This window comes from Indicator indicator, chromosome 14 (assembly GCF_027791375.1).
Source record: "Indicator indicator isolate 239-I01 chromosome 14, UM_Iind_1.1, whole genome shotgun sequence".
In the NCBI taxonomy this organism is placed as follows: domain Eukaryota; kingdom Metazoa; phylum Chordata; class Aves; order Piciformes; family Indicatoridae; genus Indicator; species Indicator indicator.
The window spans coordinates 26,436,356-26,462,920 of NC_072023.1; the positions used below are offsets into that span (position 1 = coordinate 26,436,356).

Sequence of the window (26,565 nt, forward strand, 5' to 3'; positions counted from 1 at the left end):
TAATGCTAGGCAACTTTTACCAACCATTATGTACACCGAGAGTTTGTCATTTTCTTTTGCTAGCAATCGAAACCTCCTTTTTTTGTTGTTGTTTTATAATTTAAAAGGTAATAGGGCAATGCACTTGATGTAGTCTTGCACACCTGAGTGACTGTTTTGGGGTTCTTTTTAGTGTTAAGATTATCTGTGAGCGTGGGAGCGACAGGGAGGGAGCAAGCGTGGCTGTGTGTGTGTCTGTTAAGCACCCGCAGCTCTCCACACCATGGTTCGAGCTGCAGGAGGAGATCTGTTACCCGGGGCCATTTGAATGCAAAAACAAACCACTGTCTCTGCTTTGGAAAGGGGAATCAGTAACTCTTTGCATTTTCTGTTCCACAAGATATGCAAAAACAATGCAATAATATTAATTTTCCAAGACAGTTGTTAAGTTGTGTCAGCGTTAAAACTGTATAGAAATTTAAAAAACAAAAAAAATCGAGGGGGTGGGGAGGGAAACCATAGGAAAAAAAAAAAACACAAAAACAACCAGAAGGCATTAATGCTTCAATATATTCTGTGTGATGTTTTCTTGCATTGATGATGTTTCTGTTGAAGAAACCGTTATACTTGAATTCAGGTCAGTTTCAGTATTTTTCAACTATTTTTTTAACAACTGAATTGCAATTGTGCCAAGCGAAGATAATGAATTAAGTTTGTTTTTAAAAAAAAAAAGAAAAAAGAAAAAAAAAGAGAACAAAAATAGAAAGAAAGAATATAAAAGAAAGAATAAAAAAGAAAGAAAGAAAAAAGAGGAAAAAAAAGAAAGATAAAAAGGGAAAGAAAAAAATAATTTCTTGTATATTTTGCTGCATGTCAAGTGAATCATTTCGTATTTGGAATGTGCCAAGCTTTACCTTTGGACTTTCAAGTGCTTTTCTACGTGTGGTTGGGGAAAGGGGTACTAGTTTGTTTGTTTGTTTGTTTCCCTTTTTTTAATTTGTACAATGAACAAAGCGTACCTGGTATGAATAGCTATCCTGCAATCCACTGACAGGTTGAACGTTACTGATTTTGCATATCTTGTGTTCATTTTCCTTCTTCCTCACTCCCTTTAAACATGCACAATAACTTTGCTGGTAGAGAAGCCTTCTCCCCCAAAGTGGGACATTTTATTCAGGCTTTCTTCTCTTTTTGCTCTAAAGTTTCTCTAAAGATCTCGTTCTCACTCAAGGGTGGTAAGACCCCCATGCCCATTTGGCAGATCCATCCTACATATTCAGCTGGCACCAGCAATTCAAAGAGCGTGGGGGGCAGAGGGGGGAAATCTGCTTTCAAATTTTTTCTATCAACTAGCTAACCCTTATCAATTATAGCAGGATTCTAGGATGAGCAAATGCAAGAGCAGGTCCAGAGGAGAGACACAAAAATGACCAGGGGGTTGGAGCAGCTCTGCTACAAGGACAGGCTGAGGGAGCTGGGGGTACTGAGCCTGGAGAAGAGAAAGCTCCAGGCAGACCTAATAGCAACCTTCCGGTACCTGAAGGGGGCTATGAGAGACTGCTTGCAAAGGCCTGCAGTGACAGGATGAGGGACAATGGCTTCAAACTAGAGCAGAGCAGATTTAGATTAGATGTTAGGAACAAGTTCTGTACCATGAGGGTAGTGGAACATTGGAACAGGTTGCCCTGGGAGGAGGTTGGGGCCTCATCCCTGGTGATATTCAAGGTCTGGCTGGGTAGGGCTCTGGGCAACCTGATCTAGTTGACGATGTCCCTGCTTACTGTTGGGAGGTTGGACTGCATGACCTTTGGAGGTCCCTTCCAACCCAGACCATTCTATGATTCTATGAGAGGCAGCATCATTAGCAAAGTAAAATTAACTGACTCTGGTCTGGACTGAAAGCAGGGGGTAAGTGAGGGAGAGAGCTCTGGATCCTTTCTTAGGAGAATTACTGTGGTCTGGTCAAGGTGTTAAGTGACTTTTTTTTTTCAGTGTTCCCATGCATGGTGTTATCCCTCTGCCCAGCCTTCAGTGAAGGGGTTAGACTCTAAGTCACAAAACATCTGATGGCACAGCGTGTCCCAGTCGTATTTCCCTGTTAGTGAACTTGAACCTCTCCTGAGTTGACTCACACCAATAGCTGGCCCTAACCCATGAGAGAGGCTGAAAAACCAGGCAGGTGTTGTTAGATTTTATGCAACTGATTTTTGTCTAGACAGCTGCTGGTTTTTTCCTCCCTTCTCAAGAGGGTTCACAAACCTGCAGATGAGTGCTGAGCTAGGGGATGTAGCCTGACTCAGAGCTAAACTTTCATTCAAATCTTGAGCTTCTAGAGATGTCTGAGAATATAACTTACTGCATATATTGATCACATTATCTTTGTAAATGCCCTTGGTTTCCTTCTTGATTCTCTGGGACATAAAGCAGAAATAGCAGAGGGTATTTTTGACAGTGCACTTCTTCCACTGCCATTTTGAACCAGCCAGTAGCAGCTCGAGATATCTTGGGGGGAAAAGAATAAAATCTTTTTAAGTTAGAGAAATCTGAACCTATTTATGCAACCATCTGGCATCAGAGTCCTAAATCAGGACTTCCCTGGAGAAAGTAAGCAGCTGATGTCAGTTTGTCTCATCTTTTCCACCCTTCCTGTGTGTATCAAGATAAGTACACAGGCATATCTCCTTCTGAGAGCTTGCTGCTTGTAGTGCTGATGTGCTCCAAAGCTACTTCCAAGGAAATAATGCTGTCTCTGCCTGTTTCTGAAAAGGAGGTCAGTGTAAGGGCTCCCAGGCTCTTTTTCTTCCACTAGAAAGTCCATCTGACCCTGCCAGAGGCATTCCCTGCTCCTGACAAACAAAATACTGATCTAAATTAGCAGTGGCAGTGGCATTTAGGATGCTTGACAGCCCGTGCCATCTTTTAGGGTTTTCCTTGATGGGAAGGGAAATGGTGGAAAGGTTTATGCCCTGCGCATTCCCAGTGAAAGCTGCAGTGCCCTCAGGGGTCAGAGCCTACAGTGGCACGGGAAACCCACTCTACTCTGCTGGAAGACCTCTTAGTTCCTGCAGAGTGGAACACACATGGCTAGCAGAGAGCACAGATGACTTCTGTGGGTTGAAGAATGAATGTTAAAAGCATCAATAGCTGGTGCCAGCTGTGCAAATTTCTCTTTCTGGGGAGGGCAACATTTTATTTTAGTGGTTTTTTTTTCCATTTGAGGTACTTCCAATGTGCACATTGTGACAGGCCTCAGCAAAGAGCTACTGCCTCCTTCTGGTGAGGTGGAGTCTAGGGAATGGTGAGAAGGCTGAGGGCAGGTTTAGTTCCTGGAGTGTCCTTCTTTCCTGTGTGGAAGTGGATGGTGGGTACAGCCACTGTGCTGTGAATGGAAGCTTGGAAGGAACTGGTGGCTGAGGAGCAGTGTGGAAGGAAAGAATGAGGAAAATTATTTGCTGTTTGCCACTGGGCAATCTTGACTTGTAAGAGTACACTACAGACTAAAGACATTTCTTATAAAACTACAAACCTCCTCCCTGTGTCACTCCTGCTCATTGTTCCAGCCGGTACTGGGCCAGCCACACCAGGTGCATTTCTTTTTTTCATCCTTATTTCTGCGTGGCTGATGTGATGGGGAAGAAAGTGGAACTCATTGATCCACAGCTGAAGTTTCGTTATCCACAGACCTTCTCTGCATCATCTGCCTCTTCAGCTGGACATGTGAACGAGGATGGTGTGGAGATGCTGCTACCACCTGTTTTATTACTCTGCCCAATGCAGCCCAGCATGGAGGGACAGCCAGAGAGGCTCCATGTACAGAACTGCATCTATTTCTGCTTTGTTTTCTGACTCAGAACCCTGCCCCTGATGACTACAACGAAGACGACAACAACAACAAAAAAAGGGCAAATGCATTTTTTTTACATTTCTTGATAATTTCCAAAGCAATGTATCATTGCTTTCTTTAGACTGACGCCAATATAACAGTTGTATGGGTCTCAGCCAGGCTCCTGTGTCTTTTCTGCCTGAGTTTCAGGTTGCTATATGAAACGTAGGCGCGGCTGCACGCAGACACCATCGGGCGAGGTGACAGCACTGCAGCTCCCTGGGGTTGTTCACCTCTGTCGTGGGTGACGTTGGAGGCCTTGCTTTGTGGGTGTAGATGAGAACCCCTAAGTCCAGTGAGCTGAAGAGAAGCAGGTCCTATTGAGACAGAACTGAGTGTCCTAGGATGTATGCGTGGTACCGTTGTGATTTCTCCGTGGCAGGGGCAGGGGGCGGGGGAGAGGAACACCAAACCGGGAATCTGGGGCTCAACAAGGGTGATAAAATGAGCAACTTCTGGTAGTGTTGAGATTTTATCAGCTCCCATAATGAAAACTGTAGTGCATTATAAAGAAAATATTCCAGGCCGTCAAAATCCTCAGTTGCCATCATGCTAACACAAGGCTGAGGGGCACTAGAGGCCAAGAAAGTCACATTGATACGAAGAGTGTGGAAAACAGAACTGGGCCCAGATAAATTTGATTATCTTACCTCCATTTATTTTCTTCTTCAAAGAAGCCTAAGAAATACAAATCTCCATAGTTGTACAGAGGTTCTTTTTCTCCTCTTTTTAACATTGCAAAGTTGTTAAAAGTTTTATTCTGGGACAGCAAGGCTAGGGATCCAGAAGGCTTCCAATGGGACCTCAGTCTGCGGATCTTTGCTCTCCTTTGCTGCTTTGTTTCTGGACAGCTGAAATCACTATGGCCTTGCTGCCATAGTGCCCTGAGATGGAGCGGGTAAGGCCAGAAGCACAGCTGAGAGTAGGTCCTGTACTGAAGACAGACTGAGCTCCAATTGCTTTCAAATAAGTCAGTAGCATCACACTGGAACAGAAAAAAACACAACCAAACCAAACAACCCCACCACCACCACCACCACCAAATCCTCTTCCAACTCTTCCAATATAAACTTTTGTGTTCTACTTAAATTCTCCATTCTTCCCCTGCCTGTTACAGGGCACTTGACTTAACTTGAGCACGAAAAGCAGGCCCAATCTAGGGGCACAAGACAGGGCTCAGTTGCCTAAATGTAGGAGTCTACTGCCAACTGAGACATGCTACAGTACTCTGCATGGTCTGCAGGAGCTGGCTCAGAAAGGAAAGGTACACACAAGGCTCAGAAAGGTGTCAGAGCCACGAGTCCTGGATGGCAGAGATCTCAAACGGCAGGAGACAAATAGGCAACTTAATCAAGTCCCTTTCTAAAGGGCTAATTGAGAGGAGCATCACCAATGTCTGATGTCACGAGGGACTCTTCATTGGCATTACAAAGGACTTAGGCACGAACAGGAGCTCATCTCCACGCTGTTGCTTTTTTCATACAGACAGCCTCCGCTCATTCGCAAAGCTCTCCCCAGCCCTTACATTAGGCCAGGGTTAGCAGCTGCATCCCAGGCCCAGTGGAGCAGGGGCAAGCCCAGGCAAGGGCAGTGTCACTCCACCCAACAACAGATTTTTCTGCCAGTGTTCAGAAGCCCCTTTCAAAAGCATCTTCCAGTTCAAGACAGTCTCTCAGACTCAGACACCATTCATTACCCTCATTGTTCAGACAATGAAATACCCACGTTAGGCTGCAATGTGTTTAATATTTTAAGCATCCTAAGCCAGTCTGCTCCCATCTCAAGCACCCAGGCAGACTGGCAGCCAATACTACCTAAACATCATCAACTTTGTGATTGCTCATAGAAGTGATCAGTTCAGGCTGATTCAGTCTTGACAGTTTGAATGCAGGAAGATTTCAGAGGAGGAGGAGGAGGAGATAGATTGTAAATATCTCTTTGAAAAAAAAAAAAAAAAAAACAACAACAAAAACATTGCTGCATCACACACACTTTTGAAACTGCCTTAAAAAACAATCCCAAATGATGAAATCTCCCTCCAAACAATTGCCGCTTGGTTAGAGCGAGGGGTAAGTGGCTGTGGGTGAATTCTGGCAAGAAGTGGTTGGCATCTAGTCCAGTGTCAGGGGTGAGAGTGTAATTTAAGAGCTGATCTGAATTCACATCAGCACCAATAACTGAGCACAGCAGGATCAAGACTGTTTAAGGTCTGTGGGGGTACTGTATCTGCACGGTTTGGGTCTGGCCCGGCAAGGTACTGCATACCTAATGTTTTCCAGTGACTTCAGGGAAGATGGGGTCCCTCAGCACCTCTTCAGTTCAGGCCCTGCAGCACCATTTCCTGCTCTGACCATCAGCTATAAATGTTGATAAATATAAGTGTTTTGTCTTCATTTGAATTGCCCAGAGCTGTAAAATGACCTCTCTAAAGCATAAATTAGTCCAGATATAAACCTCCTCTTCCCATTCTTCCCTATGCTCCCTGCCCACCTTCCCAGCCCTCCTGCGCTCCTCCACCCCAAGCCCTTCCCCATCTTGATTCTTTACCTCCTCTTCCAGGATTTTCTATCTAGTTTTCATGAAGCCACAGAACTGCTTTTGTAAATAATGCTGTACAGTTTGTAACCGTCATGTAAGCCTGTCATCAGTGCCAGAGTCCGTCTTGCCCTCTCGCACGTTTTAAACTCAACAGAGGAAAGTGAGAGTGAGTGGCCCGGCAGTGGAGCTACAGGGGTCACCTCTGTGTGGGACAAATGTATATTCCTGTAAGATTGCATTTTTATCTAAGGAATGATGTTATTTTAAAATTGCTAATAAATTTCTAAACAATGTCCAGATTCGTTTAATATCGTAAATGTCATCAGAACTCCCTCTCCTCAGAGTCGTCATTGCTGCTCAGTGTTATCGTTGCCACAAAGACGATGAAGGGAGTGGAACAATTTTCCTCATGAGGAGAGATTGAGGGAGCTGAGGGCTCTTTAGCTTGGAGAGAAGGAGCCCGAGGGTGACCTCATTCATGTTGATAAAGATGTACAGGGGGAGTGCCCAGAGGCTGGAGCCAGGCTCTGCTGGGTGATGCCCAATGCCAGCACAAGGGGCAATGGTGGAAGTTGAGGCATAGGAAGTTCCATGGAAACAGGAGGAAAATGTTTTTCCCTGTGAGGGTGACTGGAACAGGCTGCCCAGGGGGTTGTGGAGTCTCCCCCTCTGTAGATATTCAAAACCCATCTGGATGCATGCCTGTGTGATCTGCTCTAGGTGCTCCTGCTCTGGCAAGGGGGTTGGACTGGATGAGCTTTCAAGGTCCCTTTCAGCCCCTAACGTTCTGTGGTTTTGTGCAGACTGGATTTGTACCAGTGTATTGTTTTGATTTGTGTAACATAAGCCAGGAGGAGAGTTTCAGCTTTCATTCATACAAACACAAGCAGCTTAGTGCCAAATCTGCCTACTTTCACTCCAGGTTTCTAGGAGCTCAGATGCCTTAGCTGAAATGTGAACATTCATGTCTGACGTATTTTTTTTCATAGTCAGTAGAACCCTGCTCATGTGTCCTGCTCTGGCAGGGGGGTTGGACTGGATGAGCTTTCAAGGTCCCTTCCAACCCCTAACACTCTGTGATTGTCTCAGTAGTGGCTGAAAAATAAGACAGCTTCCTGCAGCCCCTTATTTCCCACTGTTTGTGCCTCTGCCATTCATGGGCTCTCTTGTGTATTCAAAGGGCTGCAGAACTGCCCGGGACAGTCACAGCCCAGCCTGTTAAACAGTGGCTTAGGAAATCCAACTGCTCTCTGCATTGTCACCACAGAAATTCTGCCATGTCATAACGTCCTAAGCGTGACTCACCCATGAGCACACGCTCAAAACATTTTCTCCACAGGATTCTTTTGTACCAAGGGTGTGCAACAAAAAGACGAATGCCTGCAGACAAAATACAGCCTGCAGACGAAATACAGTGAGCCATGAGGCTAACGGGACAATAATGAGTAGCACACCACATGTTTACTTTTCAACTGAATAAATTTGCTCTACCATGGTTATCAATCAATTAACGCTGCCCTGCCAGCTAAGGACTGTGTTTCCTGTCACAGCACTATAAACTGTAGTATACTCAGTCCCAGTGCATTGGGATAAGATTGAGCAAAAACGTTTAAAGAAAAAAGTTTTGTCTCCAGTTACTTGTTTATGTATATATACTGGTTGGTTTGTTTTTTTTTTTTTGCCTGACCTGCACACAAAAGTCCAAACTGCAGGCTCTGCTGATACTGTGCATTAGTAGTGTAACCAAATGGTAAAACCCAAGAGGTGATTAAAACCTTCCTGCTTTGGCAGGGGGGTTGGACCCGATGATCCCTTGAGGTCCCTTCAACCTCTAATATACTGTGATACTGTGAAAACCTGTGGGTGTCATCAGCATGAGGCATTGGATTGGCAGAACAGTCACCAGAAACCTCATTATAGAATCACAGAATCATAAAATCACAGAATCACTGTGTTGAAAGGGGCCTACAAAGGTCATCTACTCCAACCCCTCTGCAGTCAGGGACATCCTCAACTAGATCAGGTTGCACAGAGCCCTGCCCAGCCTTACCTTGAATATCTCCAGGGATGGGGCCACAACCACCTCCCTGGGCAACCTGTTCCAGTGTTCCACCACCCTCATAGTAAAGAACCTGTTCCAAACATCCAATCTAAATCTGCTCTTCTCTAGTTTGAAGCCATTGCCCCTCATCCTGTCCCTGTAGGCCTTTGCAGTCTCTCTCTATCCTTCTTGTAGCCCCCTTCAGGTACTGGAAGGTTGCTATTAGGTCTCCCTGGAGCCTTCTCCTCTCCAGGCTCAGTACCCCCAGCTCCCTCAGCCTGTCCTCGTAGCAGAGCTGCTCCAACCCCCTGAGCATTTTCATGGCCCTCCTGTGGACCTACTCCATCAGGTCCATGTCCTTCCTATACTGAGGGCTCCAGACCTGAGCACAGTACTGCAGGTGAGGTCTCAGCAGAACAGAGCAAAGAGTCAGAATCACCTCTCTGGCTCTGTTGGCAATGCATCTTTGATGCAGCCCAGGTTGCGATTTGCCTTCTGTGCTGCAAGCTCACACTGCCTGCTCCTGTCCAGCTTCTCATCCATCAGCACCCCCCAAGTCCTTTTCCACAGGGCTGCTTTCTGTAACCTCCTCCCCCAGTCTGTATTGATAAGCGAGGATTGTCCTGGCTCAGGTGCAGAACCCTGCACTTGCTCTCGTTGAGCCTCATGAGGGTCACCTGAGCCACCTCTCCAACTTGTCCAGGTCCCTCTGGATGCCATCCCATCCCTTTGGTGTATTGACAACACCACTCAGCTTGATGTCATCTGCACACTTGCTGGTTCAGGTGCAGAGCAGCCCTCAGTTAGACATTTGCCACCACAAAACCAGATGAAACCGCTGTGCTCTCTCGGCTGAAAGCCCAGCAAACAGTTCGGCTTTGCTGAAAGGCTGACTGAGCTGGAAACCAGGGTGAGCTACCCTGGGACTGGGCTACAGTTTGGTGTGAAAACGACAGAAAAAAAAAAAAAAAAAAAAAAAAGAGTGAAAGGTGGCTTTGGGTGTGCTGCAGCCTGAGAAGCGGCATGAAACCAGAGAGGCAGCTGAAACGCTGCCACTTCCCGTGGGCAACGGGAAGAAGGGAAAGGTTTGCACAGCTCTCTACTATCTGGTGAATTTAGAATAGCCCCACGACGGGAAAAACACAGCATACGTCTTTAATGCCTTTTACTTGGTAACTGCAGACTTCTGCTGATGTAGGGGTATTGACCTCGGTATTTACCCGAGGCTAGAGGAGTAGGAGGAGGATGGGAGCGCAGCCCTCGGGAACTCTTCCGTTTATTAGTGACCGCGAAGCCAGACCCCGGTAATACTAGTTTTGGCTCCCCGGCGCCGACCTCTGCCCACAGAGTTGGCTCTAGCGGGGCCGCACTCCCCGCCAGGAGTCACCAGGGGCACACAACACACGGGAGCGACACGGGAAGGTCGCCGCCCGCCCGCTCCAAGGCCCGCGGATCGCCGCCAGAGCAGTTCCGCCCACCCCTCACGGTCGCTGCGTCCCCGGCGAAACAGCCGCCCCGACGGTTCCTTACCCGCAGCCTTAGCGCCGCCCTGACGGTTCCCTGCCCGCTGTTAGCACCGCCCCGCCGCTGCGGCCCCTCCTCAGGTGAGGGCCGGCACCGCCCCGCGCCCAGGTCAGAGCCCGGAAGCCCGGAGGACCTGGCGGTAGGGCCATGGCGGGTGCGGGGCCGCAGCCACTGCTCCTGCTGCTCCTCCTCGCTTTCCCTATTGCGCCCGCCGGCGGGGCCCTGCGGCTCCTGCTCGGCGCCGCGCCTCCCTTCATCTGCTCCCAGGTGAGAGCTCGGTGGTGCCGGCCGGCAAGCGGCGGGGCCGGGCGGGGGGCCGCTGGTGTCCCCACTGTGCCCCTAGTCGGCCGGGGAGGCGGTTTCTCACTTTCTGCGGTGTTTGGCGCCGACGACAGCCGCTGACCGCCACTGTGCCAGGGCTGGGGGGGGTGCCACGATAGGGTCCCACCCGGGGAGGTCCCACCTGACCTCGAACAATGCCGAGGAGCCGACGGGCCGGAGGCGGCCGGGAAGTTGGGATCGGGGAGCGGCTTCTCCGCTGGAGGGGCTATAGTCATGCAGGGGTCAGTGTGGTCTCTGGAAAGGGGATCGTCGGGGGCGGGGTGCGGTGTCCCTGGCCGGGGCCCGAGCCCGTTCCGCGCTCTGTGGAGTGGGGAGCAGCAAGGGGCCACGGCGCAAACGCCTCGAGGCTGCCTTGCGCCTACCCTTGGCCCCGCGTCCGCAGGCGGCCTCGGCGGGCAGATCCTCGGGCGGAGGAGTTGGCGTAGCCAAGCGCCCGTCCGAAGCGGAGGGAACTGCCTGGAGAGGCAGGGGGGTGGCAGCGGACGGGAGCCCCCTCACTGTCGCAGCTGACAGTGGTTGTCCGAGTCCCTGACGCTGACCCCATTCTTGTGTTGCTCAGTTAAGACTCGGTACTTGGGTTTTGTACGGTTTAGGGACTTTGGTTGTGGTTGATGTGGGCTGTGCGTGTCAGCGCAGCTGTACACAGCACTCAGCTGGGTTAACTTCAACTGTGAACGCCGCAGAATGAGGCTGGCCCTGTGATGGCTGCCAGGAAACGACTGTCACTGACATCTGTCCGGGACCGTGGCTGAAATTGGCTAAAACTGCCTGAAGTTACCAAGCAGGATGTGCGTCTATTCGAATAGCTGAGGTTGCCTAATGGCCTAAAATGTTTTAACCTGTTCCTTGCAGCTGAAAAGTTGTTAGGAGGAAGCAAAGGATCTCTGCTTGAAGGCATAGGTAAATGAACATTATGTGTACTTGAAGCTTTGAACAGGAAGATTTTGGTTGCCTTTTCTCCCTGTGAAACAAGGCAGAGGGTTTAGAGAGAGGTGCAGCTACAGTGTCTGTATGAAAAGTGAACTAACTAACCCCAGCTAACTTTGGCTGCTCTTTCTCTAGAGGTGTGGGGGAACTGGTTTGTGTTTTTTTGGGGGGGGGTTTAGCTAACATACATGTGAAAAGTGTGTATAAGGAGGAAGAAACCTGGATTTGCTATGTATTTCTGTTACTAGCAGTGCACAGTGCACACGAAAACAGGGCAATGGGCAGCTGTCTTCTAGGCTGGACGAGTTTTATATTCCACGATGCACTCTCAGCAGTCTAGTGAAGGCAGCTAGGCAAATGTAGCTATAGTGCAGAAGAGGTCAAGGAAGCTGAGGAAGGGCCTGGAGAATAAATCATATGAAGAGCGACTGAAGGATCTGGGGATGGTTAGTTTGAAAAAGAGGAGGCTGAAGGGAGACCTCATTGGTGTCTACGACTACCTGAAAGGACATTGCAGACAGGTTGGTGCTGGTCTCTTCTCACAGGTAATTAGTGATAGAACAAGAGATAACAGCCTCAAGCTGCAGCAGGGCAGGGTTAGGCTGGACATTAGGAAGAATTTTTTGTCAGCAAGAGTGGTCAGGTATTGGAATGAGCTGCCCAGGGAGGTGGTGGAATCATCAACCCTGGATGTGTTTAAAGGTCATTAGGATGTGGTGCTTGGGGATACGGTTTAGGAGTCATCCTTGTAGAGTAGGGTTCTGGGTTGGACTTGGTGATCCTAAGGATCTTTTCCAACTTGAATGTTTCTGTGATTCTGTGACATGTGAAACAAAAACCTGTCCTTTGGGATGAAAGCTTCTTTAATCTTTTCCTGTATACACTTCTTACCCTTTGTCTATTCTGCCTCCTTTCCTGATGTTTGACTGTATGCTTACCTCTTTCTTACCTGGCCTCTGCTCTGCTGCCTTCACTTCTAATGAAAAATACCCTAAGAAAATAGACCACTTCTGCATTTTTACTTTAGGCTGGAGTGGAGTTATAACATGCAAAATCTTAGCAAAGGGGAAAGAGGACATTACAGGATTGTTTAGACATCTAACAATAACCATGAGTATCCCAAATGTTGTTAGTCACTCAGTTTGCCATTATGTAGCTTCTGTTGTTAGTCACTCAGTTTGCCATTATGTAGCTTCTGTGAGTCCTCAGATGTTTGGGCTTTAACTAACTTTTTGTATTCCTGGCTGTACCTCTCCCTTTCTCCCTTTCTCCCTTTCTCCCTTTCTCCCTTTCTCCCTTTCTCCCTTTCTCCCTTTCTCCCTTTCTCCCTTTCTCCCTTTCTCCCTTTCTCCCTTTCTCCCTTTCTCCCTTTCTCCCTTTCTCCCTTTCTCCCTTTCTCCCTTTCTCCCTTTCTCCCTTTCTCCCTTTCTCCCCACAGTAACTTGTTGAGGCGTTCAGCAGTGTCTCACCAGCTTTCACTGAGGGAATGTGTTGCTCTGTACTCTGGGTGTGCTCACAGAGTAGTAAGCCTGCTGCTTTGGCCTTTCCTTTCAGTAAGCTCTTTTCTAAAAGGCAGGCAGACTTATGCAAAGTTAGTTGGCTTTAAGACCATGAACATCCTCTTTAGTAGCAATTGTGATGCTGCTGACAAATATAGGAGAAAGTACCATCAACTGAAGTTAGGACAGTTGAAAACAATTTCCTCTTCTGCTGGTGGCACTGTTTTTGGAGGATGATTCTGTAACCCTTCTGATGAGCAGCTGCAGTGTGGTTCAAAAGGGAAGATGTTGCTCAGCAGGGCTGGGTGAGAGTCACTTCCTTTCTCTAACCCAACACACTCAGGCAGCTGTGGCTGAACTTCAAAGTAGATGAGGGCGAGCAACAGCAGTTTTCAAGTACCAGAGGCTGTTTAGGAGATGGGTTGGTGGAAGGGGGGAAGTATCTTACCAGTAGCAGACCTGTGTAAATTGCAAAAGTAAAACTCAATGCTCATTAACAGCTCATCTTACTAAAATGCAACAAATACACTTTATGGGCCTCATTCACTGCCACACCATCAGACCTGCTCAGCTGTAAGGCTTGAATAGCACACCTTCAAATCCAGTTCCTGCTACTAACTGTGTGTGAATGCCATCTGCAGGGAGGTAGGATTCAGGGTTTGTGGTTTTTAAATGTGCACAGGTGAAAGCATCCTACAGCTTAAATAATAAACTGCAGCAGTGCAAGTTAGGAGGTGATCTGCTAGACAGCAGCCCCCTGGAGAAGGACCTGGGAGTCCTGGTGGACAACAAGTGCTTCATGGGACAGCAATGTGCCCTGGTGGCCAAGAAGGCCAGTGGGATCCTGGGGTGCATTAGGAAGAGTGTGTCCAGCAGATCCAGGGAGGTTCTTCTTCCCCTCTACTCTGCCCTATTGAGGCCCCACCTGGAATATTGTATCCAGTTCTGGGCTCCCCAGTTCAAGAGGGACAGGGATCTGCTGGAGAGAGTCCAAGGGAGGGCTACAAGGATGCTGAAGGGACTGAAGCACTGCAGGATGAGGAGAGGCTGAGAGCCCTGGGGCTGTTTAGTCTGGAGAGGAGAAGACTGAGAGGGGATCTGATCAATGTCTATCAATAGCTGAGGGCTGGGGGTCAGGAAGGAAGGGACAGGGACAGCCTCTGCTCACTTGTGCCCTGGGATAGGACAAGGAGCAATGGATGGAAACTACAACACAGGAGGTTTCACCTCTACATGAGGAAGAACTTTTCTGGAAGGGTCCCAGAGCAATGGAACAGGCTCCCCAGAGAGGTTGTGGAGTCTCGTTGTCTGGAGCCTTTCCTTCCCTGTCTAGATGTGTTCCTGTGTGACCTGTGCTGGATTCTCTGGTCCTGCTCTGGCAGGGGGGTTGGACTTGAAGCTCTCCAGAGGTCCCTTCCAACCCCTAACATCCTGTGAGCCTGAACTTCTAAATCCTCATCTGGTTCTTCACCATCAAGTATTTAATGACTGTTCAGTCATTGGGCTGTAACTGTTTCACAGTTTCACAGCATGGCCTGCTTGATGTCCTGGAGGAATGCAGTGCTCATAACCCTGCTGTCTTTAAGGGGCTGGGTAGGTGTACATGGCTTGATCTTTGAAATCTGTCTTGCCAGCTTGATGGCTATTCCCTGTTCTCTGGAGAATTGATGTAACATCTCTCAAGAAGATGACTGATGGTGATACATGTGAGGAAGACTTTTGCTGGTCCTCCCTTACAAATGTGTACATTTTGCATTTGCTGTTGGCTGCCATCTTTCATTCCCCTCTGTGGCAGCTTTTTGCTGGGTAGGATGCTGCCACAAACCATGCTTCATACTGCTATATTTCTGGACTTGTTGGCACAAAAATGATTGGTGATCAAAGCTATCAAATATATGCTAAAGAAAACTTTTAAACTGATTTTAATGAAGAAACTGTGGAGAAAAATGCTTAAAAAAATTGTTTCCTACTAACCTTAAACAAATCATCTTTCAGCAATTATTCCCGTAACATGTTCATGTCGTATTGATCTCTGCTTCTTTTAAGTGAGGAATCAGGAGTGGGAAGGTGCAGTTAACTTCCAGTTGTCCAAGTCTCAGTAGTTACATATGATAGGTGAGAGACACTATTAGAAAGTTGGAGCCCTTCCTCTTCAGCAGCTGCTCTCTAGAGGAAAAATGGATGCTTGCCTGGTTCACAGCAGTTTCTTGCCATTTACCACAGCATCCTGCTGGGAAATACTGCCCTGCTATTAATTTAATTGAATTGTTATGACATGGTGCTGTTCATTGCTCTCCCTGGGCTTTTCTTTTTTTCCTTTTTTTTTTTTTTTTTTTTTTTTTTTTTTTTTTTTTTTGGAATGAGAGAATTGTCAGTGTTGGAAGCGACCTCAAGGATCATAGAATAATAGAATGGTCAGGGCTTGAAGGGACCTCTGAAGATCATCTAGTCCAGCCCCCTGTGCAGGGAGACATGGGCAGGGATATTTTCCACTAGATCAGGTTGCCCAGAGCCCCATCCAGCCTGGCCTTAAAAATATCCAGGAATGAGGCCTCCACCACGTCTTTGGGAAACCTGCTCCAGTGTCTCACCACCCTTATGGTGAAGGATTTCTTCCTAACATCTAATCTAAATCTCCCCTCCTCTATCTTGGATCCATTCCCCCTAGTCCTCCCTTAATTATTTTTGTGGCTGTGCTCTGGACTCTCAAGCCATTTCCTGAGGTCCTTCTTGAACTGAGGGGCCCAGAACTGGAAACAGTATTCCATATGCAGCCTCACCAGGGCAGAGTAGAGGGGGAGGAGAACCTCTCTGGACCTCCTAACTACAGCCCTTCTGATCCACCCCAGGATGCCATTGGCCTTCTTGGCCACCAGAGCACATTGCTGGCTCATGGTCAACCTCCCATCCACTAGGACCCCTAAGTCTTTTTCCCTTCACTGCTCTCCAGCAGCTCAGTCCCCAACCTCTACTGCTCCATGGAGTTGTTCTTTCCCAGGTGCAAGACTCTCCCCTTGCCCTTGTTGAATTTCATTCAATTTTTACCTACTCAGCTCTCAGCCTGTCTTGATTTTACTCTCTAGAAATGAGAGAGAATTCATGAAGGGGAAAAAAATTGGAATTAGACTCTTTCTTATTAAGGATGAGGATGTTCTGAACATAAAGAAGCAACAAAAAGTTCTGTGGGTTGTGCCTGGTTTCTCCCAGGTGTGTTTGTTTTACCCTGGCAGACCCCACTGTCACTACCAGAAAGCATGTAGGCTTGCTTTTGGTTAATGTGATGCAAAATGCTAGCAATAAGGAAGTCTGAAGTGTTCACTGGCTTCATAAATCAAGAGAAGGGGTAGCTGTGCCTTGACATAGAAGGCTGGATATCACTGGCACACAGTTGCCACAATATAACTTATTCTAGTGGAGAAGGAAAGGCAGCAGTGGTTTTAACTTCTCTGCAACCTCAAGTATACTTGAGGCTTAGCTTATTAATGTGGTGTAGCTGTGGCTCCCCAAGCTTGCATCCACATCTTGAATGATGACTGCTTTTAAAAACCCATATGGGCCCTTCTGTAAGCAGGCCCTCAAGTGTGGCACAGAGACTAAAAGTTTGACAGGCATTGAGTTGGCATTGGACAGCATCACTGCCAGAGGCACAGCCCTAAACCTCCCTTCACTTACAGCCCAGCACTGCAGCCTGTCCTGTGCTGGCACAAGCATGTGTGTGACCATAGAATCATAGAATTGTCAGGGTTGGAAGGGACCTCAAAGATCATCCAGTTCCAACCCCCCTGCCATGGCCAGGGACACCTCACACTACAGCAGGTTGCTCACAGCCACATCCAGCCTGGCTGCAAAAACCTCCAAGGATGAGGATTCCACCACCTCCCTGGGCAACCTCTTCCAATGTCTCACCACCCTTATGGGGAAAAACTTCTTCCTAACATCCAATCTGCATCTCCCCATTTCTAGTTTTGCTCCATTCCCCCCAGTCCTATCACTCCCTGACACCCTAAAAAGTCCCTCCCCAGCTTTCTTGTGGCCCCTTCAGATACTGGAAGGCCACAAGAAGGTCACCTTGGAGCCTTCTCTTCTCCAAACTGAACAACCCCAACTCTCTGTCTGTCCTCATAGGAGAGGAGCTCCAGCCCTCTGCTCATCCTCATGGCCCTTCTCTGGACACCTTCCATCACCTCCAGATCTTTCCTGTAATAGAGGCTCCAGAACTGGACACAGAGCTCCAGGTGTGGTCTCAGCAGAGTGGAGCAGAGGGGGAGAATCCCCTCCCTGGCCCTGCTGGCCACACTTCTCTTGCTGCAGCCCAGGCTCTGCTTGGCTCTCTGGGCTGCAAGTGCTCACTGCTGGCTCATGTTGAGCTTCTCATCCCCCAGCACCCCCAAGGCCTTTTCTTCAGGGCTGCTCTCCAGCCAGTCCCTGCCCAGCCTATATCAGTGCCTGGGATTGCCCTGACCCAGCTGCAGGACCCTGCACTTGGTCTTGTTGAACCTCATGAGGTTGGCTTGGGCCCAGTTCTGTAGCCTGTCCAGGTCCCTCTGGATGGATTCTTTCTGACCCTGCAGGTACCTGTCAGCAGCCAGAAGGTGACTCCCTCCAGGGGAGGAAGGGAGATGTCTGTTGTGAACCATATCTTCTACTTTTCTGCTCTGGTACACCTCTGTAACCTGTTCATGCAGGCGGGGCTGGGAACAAGCTAGCAGGCCTGGGGCACCTGTGCTTTCTCAGCAGAGCTGGCTTTTGTCTACTTACAGACTCATAGAATGGTCCAGGGTGGAAGGGACCTCCAAAGCTCATCCAGTCCAACCCCCCCTGCCAGAGCAGGAGCACCTAGTCAGATCACACAGGAATCTATCCAGACTGGGTTTGAACATTTCCAGAGAGGGAGACTCCACAGCCCCCCTGGGCAGCCTGTTCCAGGGTTCTGTCACCCTCACAGGGAAAAACTTTTTCCTCCTGTTTTCATGGAACTTCCTATGCCTCAGCTTCCACCATTGCCCCTTGTGCTGGCATTGGGCATCACCCAGCAGAGCCTGGCTCCAGCCTCTGGGCACTCCCCCTGCACATCTTTATCAACATGAATGAGGTCACCCTCAGGCTCCTTCTCTCCAGGCTAAAGAGTTCTCAGCTCCCTCAGTCTCTCCTCCTAAGGAAGATGTTCCACTCCATCATCTTTGTGGCCCAGAACTGGACACAATATTCCACCAGGGCAGAGTAGAGGGAGAGGAGACCCTTTCTTGACCTACTCACCACAGCCCTTCTAATCCACCCCAGGATGGCATTGGGCTTCTTGGCCACCAGAGCACATTGCTGGCTCATAGTCAACCTTCCATCCACTGGGACCCCCAGGTCCTTTTCCCCTTCACAAGAAGCACATTTCCAGTCCAGTCAGCAATGCTACAAACAGACTCAGGATACAGGCACATTGAAAAAGATTCAGTGCAACACCCAAGTTGTGTGTTGTTGATCAACTTTATGGTCATGCAGGAGATATTTATCAGCTCAAAGGAAGGAGTGTGCCTTGTTGGCCACCTTGAGCTTCTAAGTTTATATAAACCTGTGTAACACTTTGCTTGAGAACTGAGCTTTACTGCAGAACTGTTTTCCTAACAGCCAGCTAGCAACGAAGTGAAATCATATTCAGTGCTCTTAAGAGCTATGGCAACATCCCACAGTCTGAACAAACACAGGGATTACTTTTCACTGTTAATCAAAGTTCTTTTACAGGTGAGTAGGGAAGGGAGATAAGCAGTGACACACTCATCTTTTCCTTGCTCTTCTCTCTCTTTCTCCCCCAAGCCCCAGGTGTTAGCAGCTCACCTGCAGAAACCTCCTGCCTTCCCTCTTGTCTTTACTCTAGATCTGCTTGAAGTTTTCAACTCACTGTTGGGTCCCCAGCCTCACTGCTAGGTTGTGGCATTAAACTGGATCTTGCTAGAGGGGATGAGCAGCCCCAAAAGCTGTGTTGCAGTGCCCTGTGCTGGACAGAGGAGCTCTAACATAACCAAGGCCAAAGTAAATCTATGAACTTTATGTCAGTATGTAAGGACATCCAAGAGGCACTTTCCACAATTGCTGTTGTGCTCAAAGGGGTAAAACCAGCCATGAGGGACATCAGTTTGAATATAAATACCAATTTTGTCTGAACTGTACTTGCACAACACAGACAAATGTACAGAGACCTCAGATCCTGTCTGACTTCCAAAAAACTGGTTACAGGTGTAATTAATAGAAATATTATTGCAACTTTGTACTTCCCAAGTCAGGTTTCCTTTCACCTCCCAGGTAGCACCTGCAAGCTAAATCCTTTGATAATGGGGGAAAAATACCCAAACAAACACTAGAATGTAAACAAGCAAATGCCAATGAAACCAAAATGAGCTAAACTGCAGTCACTGCGGGAGAGGGAAGGAAAAATACTTCTCCAGTATGAAAAAAAAATTGACTCATGACCAGGTGGGTAGATGAGGGCAGAGCAGTGGCTGTCATATATCTTGACTTCAGTAAAGCTTTTGGTACTGTCTCCCATAACACCCTCCTAGAAAAGCTCAGGAGATGTGGCATAGATGGCTGTCACTGAGGTGCATTGCAAACTGGCTCCACAACAGAGTTCAGAGGGTTGGCAGCAGTGGCACAGAGTCAGCTTGGAGGCCTGTGGCCAGTGGTGTCCCCCAGGGATCAGCACTGGGTCCAGTTTTGTTCAATATTTTTATCAATGACCTGGCTAAGGGCATTGAGAGTACCCTCAGCAAGTTCTGATGATACCAAACTGGGGGTGGCTGACACCTGTCAGGCTGTGCTGGCATCCAGTGTGACCTGGACAGGCTGAGAGGTGGCTGCAGGCAAACCTCATGGAGTTTGATAAGGACAAGTGCAGGGTACTGCATGTGGGGAGGAATAACAACAGGCACCAGGACAGGTTAGAGGCTGCCCTGCTGGAAAGCAGCTCCACAGAGAAAGACCTTGGAGTGCTGGTGGACAGCAAGTTCTGCATGGGACAGCAATGTGCCCTTGTGGCCAAGAGAGCCAATGGGATCCTGGGATGCAGCAAGAAAGGTGTCCAGCAGGCCTGGGGAGGTTCTTCTACCTCTCTACTCTGCCCTGGTCAGACCACAGCTGCAATCCTGTGTCCAGTTTGGGGCTCCCCAGTTCAAGAGAGACAGAGACCTTCTGGAGAGAGTCCAAGGGAGAGCCATGAGGATGCTTAGGGGACTTGAGCATCTCCCCTGGGAAGAGAGCCTGAGAGCCCTGGGGCTGTTTAGTCTGGAGAAGAGAAGGCTGAGAGGGGATCTGATCAATGTCTATCAATAGTTGAGGGGTGGGTGTCAAGTGGAGGGGGCCAGGCTCTTTTGGGTGGTGCACTGTACTAAGACAAGGAACAGGAGACAAACTTGAACAGAGAAGATTTCACCTCAACATGAAGAGAAACTTCTTTACAGTGAGGGTGACAGAGCCCTGGAGCAGGCTGCCCAGAGAGGTTGTGGAGTCTCCTTCTCTGGAGACTTTCCAACCCCACCTGGATGCATTCCAGTGCAGACTCCCCTGGGTGATGCTGCTCTGGACTGGATGATCTCTGGAGGTCCCTTCCAACCTCTGATACACTGTGATACTGTGATAACACTTAAAGTGCTTAATCAAACTTTCTCAGGTAAATTAATTAGCCTGAGTACAGCCCTTGCATATACACACACACAGAATGTTAGAGGTTAGAAGGAACCTTAAAGGATCATCCAACCCCCCTGCCAGAGTGGGATCACCTAGAGCAGGCCACACAGGAATGGATCCAGGTGAGTTTGGAACGTCTCCAGTGAAGGAGACTCCACCACCGCTCTGGGCAGCCTGCTCCAGTGCACAAACAAGTGCAGTGGGTCTGGCTGGGACAGAGTTAATTTCCTCTACAGCAGCTGATAGGGTGCTGTGGTTTGGATTTGTGACCAGAACAGTGTTGATAACACAAGGATGGTTTAGTTATTACTAAACACTGCTTGCACAGCATGTTTCTGGGATGGAGTTAATCTTCTTTACAGCAGCTGATAGGGTGCTGTGGTTTGGATTTGTGACCAGAACAGTGCTGATAACACAGGGATGGTTTAGTTATTACTGAACAGTGCTTGCACAGTATCAAGGCTTTTATGTTTCTAACATTGCTCATCCTAAGCAGGTAGGCTGGGTGTGCACAGGAATCTGGGAGGGGACACAGCCAGGACCACTGACCCCCAACTGACTAAAGGGGTGCCCCAGACCACATGATATTGTGCTCAGCAATAAAAGCTGGAGAAAGGGCCAATATTTGGAGTTAGGGCATTTGTCTTCCCAAGTAACCATGAAGCATGACTGATCTTTGCTTTCCTGGGAATGGCTAAACATCTGCCTGGTGATCACAAAATCATAGAATCAACAAGGTTGGAAAAGACCTCAGAGATCATCAAGTCCAACCTATCACCCAGCACCTCATGACTAACTAAACCATGGCTTCAAGTGCCACATCCAATCCTTTTTTGAACACCTCCAGGGATGGTGACTCTACTACCTCTCTGGGCAGCACATTCCAGTGGTCAATTACTCTTTCTGTGAAGAACTTTCTCCTCACCTCCAGCCTAAACTTCCCCTGGTGCAGCTTGAGACTGTGTCCTCTTGTTTTGGTGCTGGTTGCCTGGGAGAAGAGACCAACCTCCACCTGGCTACAACCTCCCTTCAGGTAGTTGTAGACAGCAATGAGGTCTGCCCTGAGCCTCCTCTTCTCCAGGCTATACACCCCCAGCTCCCTCAGCCTCTCCTCGTAGGGTTTGTGTTCGAGGCCTCTCCCCACCCTCGTTGCCATTCTCTGCACACCTTCAAGTATCTCAATGTCCTTCTTAAATTGAGGAGCCCAGAACTGGACATAGCACTCAAGGTGTGGCCTGACCAGGGCTGAGCACACTATTCCTGATCCAGGCCAGGATGCCATTGGCTCTCTGGCCACCTGGGCACACTGCTGGCTCATGTTCAGCCTACTGTCAACCAGCACCCCCAGGTCCCTCTCTGCCTGGCTGCTCTCCAGACACTCTGTTCCCAGCCAGCAGCGCTGCTTGGGGTTGTTGTGGCCTAAGTGTAGAACCCTGCACTTAGTCCCTCTGCAGAGCTCTCCTACCCTCTAACCAATCAACACCTGCTCCCAACTTGGTGTCGTCTGCAAACTTACTAATGGTGGACTACAATCCCCTCATCCAGATGATCAATAAAGATATTGAACAGGATGGGGCCCAGCCTTGATCCCTGGGGGACACCACTAGTGCCTGGCCTCCAGCTGGATGTGGCACCATTCACCACCACTCTCTGGGCTGTGCTCTCCAGCCAGTTCCAAACCCAGCACAGAGTGCTCCTGTCCAAGCCACAGGCTGACAGTTTCACCAGGAGTTTGCTGTGGGGGAAGGTGTCAAAGGCCTTGCTGAAGTCCAGATAGACTACAGATGAGAAGCAGTGAATAAATTCCTTGTTTCACTGTGCCTGCACACAGCTTTTTGCTTTGGCTATTACACTGCCTTCATCTCAATCCACAAGTTTTCTTGCTTTTGCCCTTCTAATTCTCCCCCCGTTCCACTGAGGGGAGAGAGTGAGCAGCTGCATGGAGCTGAGCTGGAGCAAACCCACAACAGGCAAGATAAACAATTGGCTGCTAACCATTTTATTTTGTTTGCAATTTAATGACTCCTGTTCAAACCTGTCCCTTAATATTCAGTCATTCTGTCCTTGTTCTCTTGCAGCTATCAGTAATTATTTTAAACTGCATCACAATGAAGTCCTTGTAAATCCTAAACCATTATTTGCCTGAAGAGCAGCAATGTCTGCTCTCCTCCCAGTGCTGAGGTTTCTGTTGATTAGCAGATAAGACCTGGTTAAATGAGAAAGTGCTGCATTTCCCTTTTTCTCTTTTATGATCAGTGTGAATATTGAACCAGCACAGCATCTTAAATGGAATCTGCCTTCCTCCAGGTTGTTCAGGGATACTAGTTACTTAGCTGAAGTTTTAAACAGAACTAATCACTGAGAGTTAACAACATTGTAGGGTTTAGTAGACTGTTTGCTTAGCTTTATTTGCTCAGCATGAGTAGCTGGCTTCACTGGAGCCTTAGGCCACAGGCTGTAAACTTTCACCTGGATTTGCTATGCTTGTGCTGAGCTTGTATCTGTGCAGGCAAGACAGGGCCTTCAGAGCCAGCACAGCAGAGAAGGTAAGGAGGGTACAGCATCAATGGCAGCTGTAAGCTGACACCCTGCCTGAAGACAGTGAAGGAACCTGATCAGGGATCTGAAGGTGTTGGAGGATCACAGGATGTTAGGGGTTGGAAGGGACCTCTGGAGATCTTCCAGTCCAACCCCCCTGCCAGAGCAGGACCAGAGAATCCAGCACAGCTCACACAGGAACACATCCAGACAGGGATGGAAAGGCTCCAGAGAAGGAAACTCCACAGCCTCTCTGGGCAACCTGTTCCAGTGCTCTGGGACCCTTCCAGGAAAGAAGTTCCTCCTCATGTTGAGGTGGAACTTTGCTGTGCTGCAGTTTCCATCCCTTGCCCCTTGTCCTGTCCCAGGGCACAAGTGAGCAGAGGCTGTCCCTGTCCCTTCCTTCCTGACCCTCAGCCCTCAGCTATTGATAGACATTGATCAGATCCCCTCTCAGTCTTCTCTTCTCCAGACTAAACAGCCCCAGGGCTCTCAGCCTTTCCTCATAGGGCACATGCTTCAGTCCCTCCATCATCCTTGTAGCCCTCCCTTGGACTCTTTTGAGTAGATCCCTGTACCTCCCGAACTGGGGAGCCCAGAACTGGATGCAATATTCCAGGTGGGGCCTCACTAGGACAGAGTGGGGCTGGGGGAGAACCTCCCTGGATCTGCTGGACACGCTCTTCTGAATGCACCCCAGGATCCCATTGGCCTTCTTGGCCACCAGGGCACATTGCTGTCCCATGCAGAACTTGTTGTCCACCAGCACTCCCAGGTTCTTCTCGGGCCGGAACCACCCTTGGCACAAAGGGTACCTGTAAGGCACTTCAAGATGGCACGAAGGTTGCATGCATGGTCTGTAAAGGTAGACATGCCCAGGGGTTTCTTTGTCCAGGGTCTCTCTGCAGGCAACCAGCTCAAGCTGACTCTGCAGCTGTACCATTCTATTAAGTTGTTTGGTTTGATGAGATTCTGTGCCTGAGACTCTGCTCTGGGAAGCCCTGTGCTTTAGCAGTCACTGTGTGCTGCTAGTATTTATCAAATTTAACTTTTCAGAGTGTCATTTTATAGTGATTTTGAACCCAAATGTAAGATGCTTGTAGCAAGCAGCATGTACCCCAGTGCTTCAGTGGCAAGGCTAGCTGCAGAGAGCTCATGTTTCCAGACAGACAGGCTCAGACCTCGCAAGACCTACCAACAAGGTCAGTGGTGGGTAGTAGTGACTTTAGGATGTGTAAAAAACATACCTATCTACTTCAAGCATTCTTTCATTCACACAGGTTTCTGTTTTCACATCCCTGGATTTTGGAAGTTTTTTTTTTCCTCTTGCATTTTTGCCTGGCCAAGTTCTTTCCATGATTGCAACTACTACTGCCAGATGTGCAGCTCAGGTGTGGACAGGTTTCATGCTCTGTGTCCTTTGGGTTTCTGATTAACAATTTGGCACAATGTTTCCTGGTGGTGAATCCTTCCAGTTTGTATCATAGAATGGTCTGGGTTGGAAGGGATCTCCAAAGGTCATCCAGTCCAACCCCCTCTGCACTCAGCAGGGACATCCCCAACTAGATCAGGTTGCACAGAGCCCTGTCCAGCCTCACCTTCAGTATCTCCAGGGATGGGGCCCCAGTCACCTCCCTGGCAACCTGTTCCAGTGTTCCACCACCCTCATGGTACAGAACCTGTTGCTAACATCATGCTTCACTCTTCACTGAGCTGTTTTCCTCCTGGCTCTCTCCTGCCACCAAGTAGCAGCAAATTATTGTCAATCCAGTTTCTATTCTGAGAGTAATAGTCTTGTTTCTTTCCTCCCCCACAGGATTTAAACTGCCTCGTAAAAAATAGTAAGTAATTTTTTTTTTTTCCTTCATTGCACTTTTCTCATCAGATCATGCTGGGTTGGGGGTATTTTTAACTGGGTTCATACACCAAGTTGTTCTTCCTGGAATTGGAGAGATGGAAAGCAAAGCACTGCTATCATGCCTTGCTTTGGGTGTTTTGTGGTTGATCCATAATCAGAGCCAGTTAAAAGAGGCCTGGGAAGTTAAGTGTTTTTTATAATAGAGCTTTGGGGTGGGCAGTGGACTGGAACACAACCCAGCTCGTTGAGTTCCTAACTAAAACTCAGATGGTCACTTTTCCAAGAAATGGAAATTTTTGGCCAAGTTTGCCAGTAAATGTTCATTACAAGCTGTTGTATCTATGATAGTACTTGATGAAAAATGAATGCATAAAACTAGAGTTTTAAAGGGGGCATAAAGGGCTGCACCTGAAAGCAATTAATGTCAGTTATTCACCATACAGTCCAATGAATTAACTCAGTCTTGTGGTTTGTGTGTTTTTTTTAACCTAAATGTTTCTATGATTAGGAAAAGGAAACTGGAGTTACTCTAAGTCCCACTGAACACATTGGACACATGAAGTAGAAGAGGTCAAATCTTAGCACTGGCACACATCTAAAACACTTTAGTGTGATTATGGGCAATGTAGTTTAAAAAATGAGAATATTGAGTGTTTGCTTGGCACACAGAGGTGTCTGGACAGCACTCCAGTACTCCCTGGCCTTGCTTTGCAGTCCTTGTTCTAAGTGGGCTCATTTCTCTTTAGCACCAACCCTGTGTGCTACTGGCATATTTGTAGTCATGCTTGGCATGGTCAGGGAGATGACTGTGCTGGAAATAACCAGATTTAAAACTTTTGGGTTTTTCTGGCAGGAGGAGGATTGGGTGGGATTGGTTTGGATCGTATTTCCCACTGACAGATGGCCATTCAATACAGCTTTGTCAACATGGCAAAGCCAAACTGCAGCTCCACCATTAAAATGCTGCCTCCTTTAAATATTTGGTTTAAATTCTGCAGTGTGGTTCTTGTTACATTTTTCTGCTCTAGGGGAAAGTTTTCTTTGGTTGGGTGGTTTGTTTGTTTGTTTTGTGAGGGGTTTGTTCATTTAGGGTTTTGTAGTGCTTAGTGCACTCTTTGCTGCAAGTACTTTAATCTTACCAGGTTGTCTGTAGATATTTTTTGGTAGAATGAGCATTTGAGGATTGTCTAATTGCTTCCTAAGCCTAAAACCATGCTGTTACAAGAAGTAACAGTGCCTGCTTTCCATTGTTTCCATTACTAACCCAGCAAAAAAACAGACTGAAAGTATATTTTGGGGTGACTGACCATGCTATTTTTAATACACTCTGGTAAGTCAAATATCTGATAAAAGTCTAAGCAGATCATGGCTATCTAATGCCTGTCATACCTGATTTCATTTTCTGATTAGATTTCATAACCAATTTACCCTAACACTATTGACTAGCATCATTTATTCTTTCTGTCCGAAGAGCTCTTTCATTTAGGAAAGGCTTAACAAGCAGTTGTTGGAAGCTAAATTCAGATGGATATTCAAATTAGAAGTAAGGCAGTTTTTAAACAGAAAGTAATTATCTATTGGAACAATTTCCCTCAGTACCTGAAAGGCTGGAAATTAGTATGAGTCTTCTAACGTAGGTCTGTTTCAGCAGCCAGGAATGGACTTGCTGCAGGACATAGTCAGTAAAATTACTTGGCCTTGTGTAGCCTGACTGCATAGATTGTGATAATTACTAATGAATTTTAAGGGAAAATTACTAGAATGA

General features: G+C 47.9%; 1 protein-coding gene across 1 annotated transcript in view; it reads left to right on the forward strand.

The window, feature by feature from the left end:
* Positions 1-10,112: 10,112 nt before the first annotated feature.
* The window catches only part of IL17RA (interleukin 17 receptor A), a 31,984-nt gene continuing 15,531 nt past the window's right edge, over positions 10,113-26,565 (forward strand). The window contains exons 1-3 of the mRNA XM_054386853.1: positions 10,113-10,232; positions 10,595-10,597; positions 24,759-24,783. Of these exons, the coding sequence (XP_054242828.1) occupies positions 10,113-10,232; positions 10,595-10,597; positions 24,759-24,783 (148 nt within the window). The remainder of the gene's footprint in view (positions 10,233-10,594; positions 10,598-24,758; positions 24,784-26,565) is intronic.